Here is a 15,525-nt window from a genome sequence, read left to right on the forward strand (position 1 = left end):
ATGAAAGCTTTTGTACAAAGTATTAAATAAATACCAGTTGGCATGTTCAATACTTTTTCCCTGTGTCATTTCACACTTAATTATGACTTAATTTCTGATCTTATTAGTTCTACTTTCTTGGTATGTATGGATTACTTGGGTTGTTCCCAACATCTGGTGAAATGTTCATGTCAATAGCACCTTTGGAAATATAACTGAGAAATATATATATATGCCATGAAAAAGTATTGGCCCCCTTCTATATTTATATTTTTGCATAGTTTCTCATCTTTAAGATCATCAAACAAATGTACATATCAGACAAATACAACCCAAGTGAACTTAAAATGCTGTTTTTAAATGGTGATTTCATTCATTAAGGAAACAAATACAATTCAAGGTTACCTGGCCCTGTGTGAAAAAGTAATGGCATCCTAAACTGAATAACATGTTGGGCCATCATCAGCAGCAAGAACTGAAATAAAGCGTTTTCTTTAACTGGCAATGAGTCTTTCACATCTCTATTTTGGCCCACTCTTGTACAACCCCAATTCAAATGAAGTTGGGATGTTCTGTTAAACATAAATAAAAACAATACAATGATTTGCAAATCATGTTCAACCTATATTTAATTGAATACACTACAAAGACAAGATATTTAATGTTCAAACTGATCAACTTTATTGTTTTTAGCAAATAATCATTAATTTAGAATTTTATGGCTGCAACACGTTCCAAAAAAGCTGGGACAGGTGGCAAAAAAGACTGAAAAAGTTGAGGAATGCTCATCAAACACCTGTTTGGAACATCCCAGCTGGGAAAGGGTCATGTTTACCACTGTGTTACATCACCTTTTCTTTTAACAACATTCAATAAACATTTCGGAACTGAGAACACTAATTGTTGAAGCTTTGTCGGTGGAATTCTTTCCGATTCTTGCTTGATGTACAGCTTCAGCTATATTGTTTAAGTTGAAGAATGCTCATCAAACACCTGTTTGGAACATCCCACAGGTGAACAGGGTAATTGGGAACAGGTGGGTGCCATGATTGGGTATAAAAGGAGCCTCCCTGAATTGTCAGTCATTCACAAGCAAAGATAGGGCGAGGTTTAGCCCTTTGTGAACAAGTGTGTGAGAAAATAGTCAAACGACAATGTTCCTCAACGTACAATTGCAAGGAATTTAGGGATTTCATCCTCTACGGTCCATAATATCATCAAAAGGTTCAGAGAATCGGGAGAAAACACTGCATGTAAGCGGCAAGGCCGAATACCAACATTGAATGCCCGTGACCTTTCGATCCCTCCACCGCATGGGCTCAGGAACACTTCAGAAAACCAATGTCAGTAAATACAGTTCGGCGCTACAACCGTAAGTGAGACATGAAACTCTACTCTGCAAAGCAAAACCCATTTATCAACAACACCCAGAAACGCCGCCGGCTTCTCTGGGCCCTGAGCTCATCTAAGATGGACTGATGCAAAGTGGAAAAGTGTTCTGTGGTCCGACGAGTCCACATTTCAAATTGTTTTTGGAAATTGTGGACGTCGTCTCCTCTGGGCCAAAGAGGAAAAGAACCATCCGGACTGTTATGGACAGCATCTGTGATGGTATGGGGCTGTGTTAGTCCCAATGGCATGGGTAACTTACACATCTGTGAAAGCACCATTAATGCTGAAAGGTACATACTGGTTTTAGAGAAACACATGCTGCCATCCAAGCAATGTCTTTTTCATGGGCCCATGCTTATTTCAGCAAGACAATACCAAACCCCATTCTGCATGTGTTACAACACTGTGGCTTCGTAGTAAAAAAGTAGCCTGCCTGCAGTCCAGACCTGTCTCCCATTGAAAATGTGTGGCGCATTATGAAGCGTAAAATACGACAACAGAGACCCCGGACTGTTGAACAGCTGAAGCTGTACATCAAGCAAGAATAGGAAAGAATTCCACCTACAAAGCTTCAACAATTAGTGTCCACAGTTACCAAACATTTATTGAATGTTGTTAAAAGAAAAGGTGAGGTAACACAGTGATAAACTTGGCCCTGTTCCAGCTTTTTTGGAACGTGTTGCAGCCATAAAATTCTAAGTTAATGATTATTTGCTAAAAACAATAAAGTTTATCAGTTTGAACATTAAATATCTTGTCTTTGTATTCAATTAAATATAGGTTGAACATGATTTGCAAATCATTGTATTTTGTTGCGGCAGGGTGGGCAACTGGTTAGAGCGTCTGCCTCACAGTTCACAGGACTGGGGTTCAATCCCTGACCCCGCCAGTGTGGAGTTTGCATGTTCTCCCCGTGCCTGCGTGGGTTTTCTCCGGGCACTCCGGTTTCCTCCCACATCCCAAAAACATGCATTAATTGGAGACTCTAAATTGCCCGTAGGCATGACTGTGAGTGCGAATGGTTGTTTGTTTCGATGTGCCCTGCGATTGGCTGGCAACCAGTTCAGGGTGTACCCCGCCTCCTGCCCGATGACAGCTGGGATAGGCTCCAGCACGCCCGCGACCCTAGTGAGGAGAAGCGGCTCAGAAAATGGATGGATGGATGGATGTATTTTGTTGCGGCAGGGTGGGCAACTGGTTAGAGCGTCTGCCTCACAGTTCACAGGACTGGGGTGCAATCCCTGACCCCGCCAGTGTGGAGTTTGCATGTTCTCCCCGTGCCTATGTGGGTTTTCTCCCACGTCCCAAAAACAGGCATGGTAGGTTGCTTGAAGACTCTAAATTGCCCATAGGTGTGAATGTGAGTGTGAATGGTTGTTTGTTTGTATGTGCCCTGCAATTGCCTGGCAACAAGTTCAGGGTGTACCCCGCCTCCTGCCCGATGATAGCTGGGATAGGCTCCAGCACTCCCGTGATCCTTGTGAGGATAAGTGACTCAGAAAATGGATGGATGTATTCTGTTTTTATTTGTTTAACACAACGTCCCAACTTCATTGGAATTGGGGTTGTAGAATTGTTTGAATTCAGCAAAAATTAAGGGTTTTCGAGCGTGAACTAAAACCTTCATTTTTTTTGTTTTAAGCCATTTACAGTCAAAGTTGACTTGCTGGTGTGGTTTGGATCGTTATCCTGCTGCAGAACCCAAGTGCGCTTCAGCTTGAGGTCACAAACTGATGGTTGAACATTCTCCTTCAGGATTTTCTGTTAAAGAGCAGAATTCATGGTTTTATCAATGGCCATACTCTTATCCCAGCATATGGTCTGATACACTTTACTAAATGTCTCACTCAGTGGAGTGAGCCTTACTTTCAAACCTAAAGTTGAGGTATTTGGCAAGGCTTATCAATTTTAACAATGGTTTCCGAATTGTGCTGTATACTAAGGTTGCTTTCATTGTGTGATGTCTACATGGTGAATGCAATAATCAGGATGCACTGAAGTACTGTAATGAAAACCCTTTACCTACATATCTGTGAAGTTCCTTTAATATGAACACTTTATTTGAAGGAAATTACACGAATCAATATTATTCCCAACCCAGATGGAGATTAGTCCAGCAGAGAAAAAAAAGATTTCACTGTCTAAATAATCCAGCTACAAAAATATTTCATCATACAGAGAGGTGTTTCTAATATTTTGCCCTTCCCATAGTTAAAATTTTTAAATATTAGTAGGAACAGCACTCAGTAGGATGTAGTACAGTTCTATAACACTGGAAAATACAAAAGCAAGAGTGCACATTTTGTTGTGTCAATCAAAAATGAGCATCTTTGAAGGCAGAATTGATTTTAATACAGTTTTTATATTAGCTGTTGTTTTATTGTGTGGGTGTACCTGAAATGTCCTGAGAATTGCTAATTCCCACCAACAAATTTTCTTGTCTTGAACAAGGCTGATGCATGTTTGAAGGCCAACAGATGACAAATAATGTTATGGTGTTCTTTTTATGTGGGTGTAAACTGTCCAGTGTCCTCCATCACAGGATTTGCCACTGCTGGACAGTATACAGTCCCCTCCAAATGTATTGGAACAGCAAGGTCAATTCCTTTGTTTTTGTTGTATGCTGAAGACATTTGGGTTTCAGATCAAAGGATGAATAGGAGACAAAAGTTCAGAATTCTAGCTTTTATTTTATGGATTTTACATCTAGATGTGTTAAACAACTCCGGACAGAGCACCTTTTGTTTGAACCTACCCACTTTTCAAGTGAGCAAAGGTATTGGAACATATGACTGATGGGTGTTTCTAGTTGCTCAGGTGTTGCCTTTTAGATTGATTGCTTAAATAATAGTGCTTGTTTTTGGCTTTCACCTGTGAAAACTTCATTTGCTGTGAAGCCAACATGAAGATCAGAGAGCTGTCTAAGCGAAAAAAGCAAACCATTTTGAAGCTGAGAAGAGGGAGAAATCGATCAGAGCTATTCCACAAACATTGGGCATAGCTAATACAACAATTTGGAAATTTCTGAAAAAGAAACTACTGGTGTACTGAACATCAGACAAACAGGTCGGCCAAGGGTATCAACAGCAGTTGACAGAAAAATTGTGAGAGCTGGGAAGAAACAACCATCAGTGACATCACCGCCAACCTCCACAAGGCAGGGGTGAAGGCCAGATTCGGTTTTGCTAAGAAGTACAGAGATGAGCCACAAATGTTTTAGAACAAAGTTTTATGGACTGATGAGACCAACATTAACCTCTACCAAAGTGATGGAAAGGCCAAAGTATGGAAAAAGAAAGGATCTTCTTATAATCCAACACACGCAAGCTCAACTGTGAAGCATGGTGGATGTAATGTCATGGCTTGGGCTTGCATGGCTGCTTCTGGAAAAGGCTCACTAGTCTTTATTGATGATGAATAATAATAAATTAATTAATTCTGAACTCCACGCAACCATTTAGTCTGGCAATTTACAGAAAAATGCATCCAAACTAATCAGGAGGTGAAGCTTCTCCTGATTAGTTTACAACACAACACAACAAAGGACTTCATCAGGAGGAAAAAGTGGAAGGTCTTAGACTAGCCAAGTCAATCACCGGACCATAACCCAATAGAGCATGCATTTTACCTCCTGAAGAGGAGACTGAAGGGAGAAACCCCCAGAAACTAACAACAACTGAAAGAAGCTGCAGTGAAGGCCTGGAAAAGCATTTCAAATGAAGAATGCAACAGTCTGATGAAGTCAATGGGTCACAGGTTTGATGCAGTTATTCCAAGTAAGGGTTATCCCACCAAATACTAAATATTACTCACTTTTAAGTTCATTTATTAATCTCTGTTCCAATACTTTTGCTCACTTGAAAAGTGGGTGGCTTCAAACAAAAGGTGCTCTGTGCTTAACACATGTAGATGTAAATACCATAAATTCAAAGCTGGAATTCTGAACTTTTGTCTCATATTCTTTTGATCTGAAACCCAAATGTTTTCAGTATACAACAAACACAAAGGAACTGACTTTGCTGTTCCAATGCTTTTGGAGGTCATTGTACATAACCAAACGTTAAGATACTGTCATGTGCCACCCTCTGCCACAAAGTCATCAACATTCAGACATTTGTATGATTTTAACCACCAAAGCAGTGAGACATGCTTAGTTCGGCATCTCATCTGGACACTTGGATGCAAGCTTGTAATTTAAATGTCTTTCATTTTTTTTTCCTTGGGTCCTTCTTTGAGCCTCTTTTTCATGGCTTGTGCATGCTGTTTGCTACGCTCCCGCTTTTCCAGTCTCTGTTAAATGACAACAATACAAAGACTCGGTGAATACACTGTGCCTAATCGGTTCATGATTTACATGCACACAAGTGTAACCTTTACCTCATTCTTCAGGCAGTGACGCATGGCGCGGTCAACGTCGTTACACGTCCCAAAGAACTTCAGGAAATTATGCTACAGCCAAAGAGAATGTGTTTTTAGAAGTGTTTAAGAGGAAAAATAAGGTGGTGAGTTACTGCCATACCTCAGAGTGACACTGTTTCAGGCGGTTTATTAACTCATTACACTCATCTGTGTGTAGGTGGGGTGACAGGTCAGGGTGCATGGTGAGTTAAGGTCCTGTACTGTGCAAATACTGTACAGAAAAGCCACAAACAACAGAAGCTCTCAGTTGCCTTATTTGGTTATTAGCTTACATTGACAAATATGGCCATTAAAACCCAATATTGTGCATAATTTGACATGAAGGATACTAATGCCTCCCCACCCCTCTCCCTCCTGTGTCGTCATTGAGATGCTGGTCTCTGTTGACACTTACCTGCACACACAGACACACACACATATATATATGAAATAATAATTCAGTAGACCAATCACCCCTCACCAGCAGTAGACACGGTGATTCATCCAAGAGGTTTTCCAGAACAAGTCGGCAAAACGTTAGGTTCGCTACAAGCTAGCTAACGCAGCATTTAAACCCAATCCAAATCTGCTAAAAGTGTCGATGGTATCGTCCTTTTGTCTTGTCCTTTTTGACCGCCAATACGGCCTACCACAAATCAATACAATACATAGGTTGGATTGTTAACGATACTGTACTGTATTACTTTGGAAGAAAATGGGCAAACTGTGCTGAGGGACATGACACTGTGGGATGGTTTGTATAACTGAAGGACAGGCGTTTGAATGACAATCCCTAACAACCAATCGGTGACCACTTCCTCATTAATTCACCAATTGAGTTTGTTCTTTGTCCCAGAAGGCGGGGCGTTTCGTGACAAAGTTGTACAGAACTATCCCCAATAGGTTTTAGATTAACTTTTCACGACTGTGAAATAATAAACAAAAGTAGTTGATTTTATATTCACCTTAAACGTATTTAATTAACTTTTTTAACGTCTAAAAAAATGGTTAGATTCAAGTAAAACATCCATCTGCATGGTTTTTTTTTTTACGCCCCGGAACTACTCCAATCAAAAAAGAGGCGCTATACCAAGTACGTCCAATATTTTGCCGTGATCTGATTGGTCGGTTTGTTCGCCTTGCGAATGTGGCTTGTTTCAAAAGCAGGAGCTAGAAATCTGAGAGCATCGTTTTGTTTGCGGTCCAATGGAAGACCAGATGAGATGTTTGTTACGTCGGCTCGTTCGACGGATACCGACTCAAGTTCTAAAAGTGATGCTGAAGAAGTGGGGCCGTTTGACGGCGGCTCAACAACAAAACATCGATTTGACTCCAACGAAATGGGCGTTGGCGGACCAACTTCTCGCTCTCAGTGAGGTATACGCATCTGTGAAATAGTTGTGGGTTGTGTTTATATTCTTTATTAGAACCAGTCACATAGAAGTTCGCTAAGAAAAATGCTTGCTGACCTGGATGTGAATACATATCGTTAGCACAATAGCATTTTGTCAATATAAATAGACAACTTTACTGCACACCCGGGTTCACCATGATGCTTTCTTTTTTTGATTGATGCACTGAAATTAACATTCTTGGCCGAAACCGAAGCACACAATGAATTTACAATGTCGATTATTAGTAAAATTGCATTTATGGCTATGTGTGTACTAGGATCACTCAAAGCAATTCATAATAAATCAAATTAATATTGCTGCAAAGAATGCAGCCCGATGGGGGGGCACAAGTCAGTGCAAACTGTAGGCCGGTCCCAAGCCCGGATAAATGCAGAGGGTTGCGTCAGGAAGGGCATCCGGCTTAAAACCTTGCCAAACAAACATGAGCGTTCATCCAAAGAATTCCATACCGGATCGGTCGTGGCCCGGGTTAACAACGTCTGCCACCGGCGCCGTTGGAAATTCAGCTACTGTGGGTCGAAGTCAAAGGAGAAGAAGAGGTGAAAAGCGGGTTCTTCGGCAGAAAGAGAAGAGGAAAGCACGGAGCATAGAACTGAATATGGGGACTTTGAATGTTGGGACTATGACAGGAAAATCTCGGGAGTTGGTTGATATGATGATTAGGAGAAAGGTTGATATATTGTGTGTCCAGGAGACCAGGTGGAAAGGCAGTAAGGCTAGAAGTTTAGGGGCAGGGTTTAAATTATTTTACCATGGTGTAGATGGGAAGAGAAATGGAGTCGGGTTATTTTAAAAGAAGAGTTGGCTAAGAGGTGAAAAGAGTATCAGATCAAGTGATGAGGCTGAAATTTTAAACTGAGGGTGTTATGTGTAATGTGATTAGTGGCTATGTCCCACAGGTAGGATGTGACCTAGAGGTGAAAGAGAAATTCTGGAAGGACCTAGACGAAGTAGTTCTGAGCATCCCAGACAGAGAGAGAGTCGTAATTGGTTCAGATTGTAATGGACATGTTGGTGAAGGTAATAGAGGTGATGAAGAAGTGATGGGTAAGTACAGCATTCAGGAAAGGAACTTGGAGGGCCAGATGGTGGTAGACTTTGCAACAAGGATGCAAATGGCGGTAGTGAAATCATTTTTCCAGAAGAGGCACGAACATAGGGTGACCTACAAGAGCGGAGGTAGAAGCATCTTGTGCAGACGATGTAATCTGAAGGAGGTAACCGACTGTAAGGTAGTGGTAGGGGAGAGTGTGGCTCGACAACATAGGATGGTGGTGTGTAAAATGACTCTGGTGGTGGGGAGGAAGATTAGGAAGACAAAGGCAGGGAAGAGAACCATGTGGTGGAAGCTGAGACAGGACGAGTGTTGTGCAGCTTTTCGGGAAGAGGTGAGGCAGGCTCTCGGTGGATGGGAGGAGCTTCCAGAAGACTGGACCACTGCAGCCAAGGTGATCAGAGAGGCAGGCAGGAGAGTACTTGGTGTATCTTCTGGCAGGAAAGGAGAGAAGGAGACTTGGTAGTGGAACCTCACAGTACAGGAAATCATACAAGGAAAAGGTTAGCTAAGAAGAAGTGGGACACCGAGCGGATCGAGGAGAGGTGAAATTAATACATTGAGATGCGACACAGGGCAAAGGTAGAGGTGGCAAAGGCCAAACAAGAGGCATATGATGACATGTATGCAAGGTTGGACACTAAAGAAGGAGAAAAGGATCTATACAGGCTGGCCAGACAGAGGGATAGAGATGGGAAGGATATGCAGCAGGTTAGTGTGATTAAGGATAGAGATGGAACTATGTTGACTGGTGCCAGCAGTGTGCTAGCTAGATGGAAAGAATACTTCGAGGAGTTGATGAAAGAGGAAAATGAGAGAGAAGGTAGAGTAGAAGAGGCAACTGTTGTGGACCAGGAAGTGGCAATGATTAGTAAGGGGAAAGTTAGAAAGGCATTAAAGAGGATGAAAAATGGAAAGGCAGTGGTCCTGATGACATGCCTGTGGAGGTATGGAAGCATCTCGGAGAGGTGACTGTGGAGTTTTTGACCAGCTTGTTCAATAGAATTCTAGTGCGTGAGATGCCTGAGGAATGGAGGAAAAGTGTACTGGTACCCATTTTTAAGAACAAAGGTGACGTGCAGAGCTCTAGGAACTATAGAGGAATAAAGTTGATTAGCCACACAATGAAGTTATGGGAAAGAGTAATGGAGGCTAGACTCAGGACAGAAGTGAGTATTTGCGAGCAACAGTATGGTTTCATGCCTAGAAAGAGTACCACATGCATTATTTGCCTTGAGGATGTTGATGGAAAAGTACAGAGAAGGTCAGAAGGAGCTACATTGTGTCTTTGTAGATCTAGAGAAAGCCTACGACAGAGTACCCAGAGAGGAACTGTGGTACTGCATGCGGAAGTCTGGAGTGGCAGAGAAGCAGCTGGAGGAACAGTTAGAACGATGGAGGCATGCACTGGAAAGAAGAGGAATGAAGATTAGCCGAAGTAAAACAGAATATATGTGCATGAATGAGAGGGGTGGTGGGGGAAGAGTGAGGCTACAGGGAGAAGAGAGAGCAAGGGTGGAGGACTTTTAAATACTTGGGGTCAACCGTCCAGGGCAATGGTGAGTGTGGTCAGGAAGTGAAGAAACGGGTCCAAGCAGGTTGGAACGGGTGGAGGAAGGTGTCAGGTGTGTTATGTGACAGAAGAGTGTCTGCTAGGATGAAGGGCAAAGTTTATAAAACAGTGGGGAGGCCAGCCATGATGTACGGATTAGAGACAGTGGCACTGAAGAGACAACAGGAAGCAGAGTTGGAGGTGGCGGAAATGAAGATGTTGAGGTTCACTCTCGGAGTGACCAGGTTGGATAAAATTAGAAATGAGCTCATAAGAGGGACAGCCGAGGTTCGATGTTTTGGAGACAAAGTTAGAGAGAGCAGACTTCGATGGTTTGGACACGTCCAGAGGAGAAATAGTGAGTATTTTGGTAGAAGGATGATGAGGATGGAGCTGCCAGGCAAGAGAGCTAGAGGAAGACCAAAGAGAAGGTTGATGGATGTCGTGAGGGAAGACATGATGGCAGTTGGTGTTCGAGAGGAGGATGCAGGAGATAGGCTTCCATGGAAAAGGATGATGCGCTGTGGCGACCCCTAACGGGACAAGGTGAAAGGAAAATAAGAAGAAGAATATTGCTGCAAAGAATTTATCAGATTAAAATGGAATTTTAAATTTCAAACAATATAAATAAAAAAACTGGCCCGAGCATTGTTGGCTTAGACCGGCCCCTCATAATTAGTGCAGTATGACCAACTAGTATTTTACGTACTGTGTAATAGATAATTATGTTGCACTGTGGGTCACTTTGCGCTTAACATTTTGTTCCCTCCCTTGCAGGAAAACGGATGGACTGTTCGACATGTAGCAGAGTTAGAGATGATATGTAAATAATTCATAGTTGTATTCACATTCTTTAATGTGAGTGCCACCTGTCCAGTAATATGTTCTGTTGTATTTGCCTTTCAGATGTCATGGACAAGCCAAACCAGGGGATGTGGCATGCGTTACAACTCGTGGAACCTGAATGTAAGCGCATGAACTAATAAAAAAATTTTTTTGGGGGGGGGGTTCTTGAGGTCTTTTAATTCGAGTTTGTTTCGGTGCCTGGAAGCCTCAGTTAACCTGGTCGTGTGGGCCGACAATGGACAGAAGGCAGCATCGTGTCTTGTCGTGGTTATTATTATAAAGGTAAAAATGAAATGCAGCGGTGCCTTGAGATACAAGTGACCCCACTTGAGTTTTTCAAGATATGAACCCTCATTCGGATTTTTTATTTTTTTTGCTTTGACTTGAAAGTAAAAATTTGAGTAACGTTTGCAGTAAACTCAACTCACTTCATCTGCAGTTTAGCAGATAGTGAACAATTGCGCTGCAAGCATTTCCTGACATTTGTTAACGTTATGAGTTTGGCCCTTGTCAACTTTTTTTCAAAAACAATGGCCCTCATTTGACATTACTGTAAATAGGATAGTTCTCATACTACACCATGAGGGGTACAATTTGGTCTGGATCCATATTCTGTCACTTTTCTCTTCGCTGTTTCCAGCTGATGCGCAAGCTGTTGATTTGATGCAGTTCAAGGAGCAATTCAAATCACACCTCAAAGAGGTCGCAAGACATGTAAGTCATATATATGATTGCTTTTGATTTTCTGAAGTCCATGTTCACCGAATATTCTCAGTGTTTCATATAAGCTTGACGTTTGACATCCAAGGTGTCTGTCAAGATGAAGAAGAACACTGATGAAGCTGTTTGGATCCGCATTGCGTGGGGGGACAGCTACTCTCGACCCAACAACATGAAAGCAACTTACGCTGTTCACTATCTTCAAACTCCATATGTCTTTGTGACCAGACTCGCGTCCAAGCAGAAGCGCCTGTTGTCCCAGGTGGAGAAAATGAGCATACATTGACCAATCTCGCTGACATTGTATGGTCTTGCTTTTATCTAAAAATACAACTTTGTCTTTTAGGCTCTGATTATAGCCACTCGACATGAGGCAATTAAGGATGCAAACCTCAGTGGACAAAACCTCTCAGCAATTCGGGACCTGCTGATGCAGCAGTATGAACAGGTAAGGCCATTATTGAGTGAAAGCAATATATTCCATGAACATTGAACTTTATTGGGCATCAAGTAAGAAAATACATTTTTGGACCATACTTCACAGTAATGTAATTTCTAGTACTGTGATTTGTTGTCCAGGTTTTCCCTGCCAAGTATCCTAGGCCTCTTGTAGAAAGGACTCAAATAGCATCACGTATGTATCATGTGATTGTCAATTTGTGACTATTTTATAGGCTTTCAAACATAATAACGATGTTTAGTGTGTGCGTTGTATAATTCTTAATCACGCTCAACAAGCTTTCTTTACACAGACCCCCACATAGAGCGAGAACAAGCCGAGAATGAAGTAAACAGACTTCAGATGGCCTGTGAAGTATTTGGTGCTGGCAATTTACCGCAGCTACAGTCTGTAGTTTACAAGGTAGTTTACAAGTTTTGCTTCTTTCCAATTACAATGGACTCTCCATTTCAAACATTCTACAATATGTTACAGGTCAACCTCTAATGTAAATACTTGTTTTCACAGGAAGTACTGTAATGCAAATAGAAGTATAGTGGAACCTCAATTTACAAACTTGTTCCGTGACTCCGTTCGCAAACCAAAGTGATGTGTCCTATCGAAATGAATAGAAATGCAGTTAATCCGTTCAAGCCCCAGAACAAAGTTATATTTTACTTTTATTTCATCAGCATGTAGTTGAAAATACAAAATATAGGACACTATAGACAGAAGTGTACACACCTTTTGAATATAAAGCAGTTTTCGCATATTGTTGCACTTATCAGGTTTGGAACAGTGTTGTGTTTTGGGATTTGGACACCGTTTTGGGCTAATGGTATCCATAGTGTATGTAAACAAGTCTGTTCGGGCAGTCATGCAAAGTGAAGGACGGCATGTTGAAATGCTACACGTGGTTTACAGTAAAATGGCAGATCATGGAGCCTCCGTAACACTACTCCCAGCGAGCATGTACCGTGGCTGACAGTGGAACCCGGACTTTCACCTCTCTTAGTGCGGCTAACACTCACTGGCTGGGACTGGTGCCTCTTGAGTCTGTTAGCTAGCATCTCCTTATTCCTTTGGGAGAAGACTGCTTTTTTTTTTAATTCAAACCTGTCCTGTTTGTGTGCACCTACTGTATGTTGTTAGGTGTCTTTGGGTGCGCGATACAAAACTTGATTCATCATCACAAATGTACAGACGATAGATTTCACAAAACTAAACTACGCAGCAAGATCACAAACATGAACATCGTTTTTGTGTTTAGCTAGTTCTTTCTCTCTCCCCTTCTATAATGTTTAGTCTTCCTGATAACACTTGCTTTGGAGTCATATTGATAGGCTAATTTAGAGCAAAACACAAATACAGTACCTACAATGTGTGATGTATGGAGCCAATGATGTTTACATGGCGTGAGGAAAAACTACAACTGAGCCTTCCACAGCCATGCCAAGACTGAACTGAAAATAATGCGTAAACCCAAGTAATTTTTCTTTGCAATTTTTCTTCATGAAACTGAATTGTTGGTCAGAAACTGAGGTTGTCCTGTATTCTGCAGCATAGGGTCAAGCAAACCTCTTCCACAGAGATTCCCTGAAATATACTCATCACAACTGTAAGATAAGATTCAGCATTAGCTGTTTTTTATTTATTTTTTTAACACAACTCAAATAACTGATATTTCTGTGTGTCATGGCATCCTGTAATCAGAAAATTACAAACGCGACGTCAGCACTGGCAGCATAGTGGGGCAGTGGTTAGACATTGTCATTGCTTTCATCATAAAAGGGTGTGAGAAGTGAGTTTTAAGGGTGAACCATCACACCTCCACTGTTTTGAGTTGGTGAAATAACCCATTGCTATCATTAATTGTGATTATATATTGACTTGTCGTCAGCTGGAGACAAACTTCAAAGACCCAATAAACCAGAGGATGACCGAACGAGAGGAACCGTTCAAGTGCGTCGTCACGTTTAAAAGCAGCAACCTATTAGAGTCACTACGGCACTGCGCTGCTTCAGGTAACGCCAGGTTTATTTATTTTTTAAGATTTAATAAAATGAGACCAAGAATCAAAACTTTTTCCACCATTAATGGGGCCTATTATCTGTACAATGCCATTGAAAGAAAGGAAATCTTTGAGATGGCCCCAAAACATAAACAGCTGAGATAATGTGATGTGACTGCAAAAGTATACACACCCTCTTATAACTAGGGATGTGGCTGTGTTCTGAATTAACCTGTCACATTCAAACTCAGGTTACACACCACCTGCCACCATTAAAAGTGCCTCTGACTATCCCCAAATAAATTTAAAGTGCTCTAATAGACTTTTCTTATTTTTTTTTTACTTTTAAGCAGATTTTCTTCCAAACACTGACTGCTATTTTGAACTGTTCATAATTCCGTTCATCTTGTCTATGGCCTCAATTCCAGCAAAAGGAAAAATGCGTCCAAAGTATGATGCCGCTGCCACCATGCTTCACTTTGGGTATGGTTCTCTTTTGGTGATGAGCTGTGTTGTGTTGGTGCCAAACATACCATTTGGAATTTTGACCAAATTTTTCAACCTTTGTTTCGCTGGACCACAACAAAGTCTCCCAAATAAACACGTATAGGAAAATGGCCTTGGATGTATTTGGGGACTAATCCGAGGCACTTTAAACGGTGGTAGATGTGTCTTGATTTCCATTTAACATTAGTTTGAATGTGATTAGTTAATTCTGTACACGGCCACATCCCAGTTAGCATACTTGTATAACATTAGCTCAGTTTAAAAAATAATATATATTTTTTTCATGCCGCAAAAACCTGGCAATTGACTGCTATAAGATCCACTCTATATTACAACAGTCAATGTCTGCAAGATGATCCTTGAATGAGATTGAAACTATTTTCTTACTTAAATCTATTAATAAATATAAATAACACATTTATGCAGACGTTTACATTTTTTTTTTAAATATTAGGTAAAATCAATGTTTCAGTTGATCCACAAGAGGGCGCGCATGTACAAACTACTGTATGGGGGGGATGAAATTCTCTTCCAAATTTATGTAACAGATTACAGTACAGCATTCACATTTTGCATATTTGTCCCTGAGTTTACCTTTCTACTAATCCATGCATACACAAACATTTATTCTATGGTGAGGTAAAGTGACAGGAGCTCATCATTGGTGTTACTGGTCTTACACTGCAAAAACTGGGTTTAGAAAAAAACAAGAAAAAGCTCTTAGAATGAGGACTATTGATACCGTAAGATCTTTAAGGAAAAGAAGATAGAAGCAAGTGAAATGCTCTTAAACAAAAACTCCCGGGTAAGAAGAAATATCCTGACTGACAGGAAAAAAAAGCATATTTTGCCTTGATTTGAGACATTGAATTTTCGTAAGGTTTTAGTTTTTGCAGTGTAATTTGTTTTCCAGTAATATATTTTTATACTTTACAGGAATTGCTTCTACTCCTTTAACACCTCTGCTTTCGTCCATCCCCCGAAAAGGAAGAAATTTTTTTCTCATCACAGACAACGTCCAAAGATCTGCCTCACAAATCAACCAACAAACTAATTAACATGTCCACTCAAGTAGATTAGAAAGTTTTAAGGAGTCAAGTTTATTTGGTTTTATATCATGGATTGTAGCTACTAACTTGATTCTATATGTGCATGTTTTTCAAATTACAGTATGTCGCCAACATTAAAGTCATTACACATTGAAACTGATCT

At 41.0% G+C, this 15,525-nt stretch overlaps 2 protein-coding genes across 6 annotated transcripts; one reads left to right on the plus strand and one right to left on the minus strand.

The window, feature by feature from the left end:
- Positions 1–3,400: 3,400 nt before the first annotated feature.
- Positions 3,401–6,555, minus strand: cmc2 (C-x(9)-C motif containing 2). The gene is made up of 4 exons (XM_061766066.1): positions 6,251–6,555; positions 5,891–6,001; positions 5,749–5,820; positions 3,401–5,661 (listed from the first exon to the last, which is right to left on the minus strand). The coding sequence occupies exons 2-4, from the start codon at positions 5,969–5,971 to the stop codon at positions 5,566–5,568; spliced, it is 249 nt and encodes an 82-aa protein (XP_061622050.1). The 5' UTR covers positions 5,972–6,001; positions 6,251–6,555; the 3' UTR covers positions 3,401–5,565.
- Positions 6,556–6,874: 319 nt separating this feature from the next.
- cenpn (centromere protein N) lies at positions 6,875–15,522 on the plus strand. 5 transcript variants are annotated; one of them, XR_009787484.1, is made up of 11 exons: positions 6,875–7,146; positions 10,568–10,613; positions 10,697–10,756; positions 11,277–11,350; positions 11,445–11,618; positions 11,703–11,804; positions 11,936–11,990; positions 12,109–12,218; positions 13,357–13,413; positions 13,509–13,596; positions 13,696–13,732. XR_009787484.1 is itself a non-coding variant. In XM_061766074.1 (10 exons), exons 1-10 carry the CDS (start codon positions 6,976–6,978, stop codon positions 15,369–15,371), a joined length of 1,038 nt encoding a protein of 345 aa, XP_061622058.1. In that variant the 5' UTR covers positions 6,875–6,975; the 3' UTR covers positions 15,372–15,522. The 5 variants fall into 5 exon arrangements, 4 of the variants coding, with proteins under 4 accessions (XP_061622058.1, XP_061622061.1, XP_061622060.1 ...); XM_061766074.1 differs by lacking the exons at positions 13,357–13,413; positions 13,509–13,596 and adding an exon at positions 15,250–15,522 and having other exon boundaries at positions 13,696–13,819; XM_061766077.1 differs by having other exon boundaries at positions 13,509–13,726.
- Positions 15,523–15,525: the final 3 nt, after the last annotated feature.

The sequence above is a fragment of the Phyllopteryx taeniolatus genome, chromosome 2 (assembly GCF_024500385.1).
Source record: "Phyllopteryx taeniolatus isolate TA_2022b chromosome 2, UOR_Ptae_1.2, whole genome shotgun sequence".
In the NCBI taxonomy this organism is placed as follows: domain Eukaryota; kingdom Metazoa; phylum Chordata; class Actinopteri; order Syngnathiformes; family Syngnathidae; genus Phyllopteryx; species Phyllopteryx taeniolatus.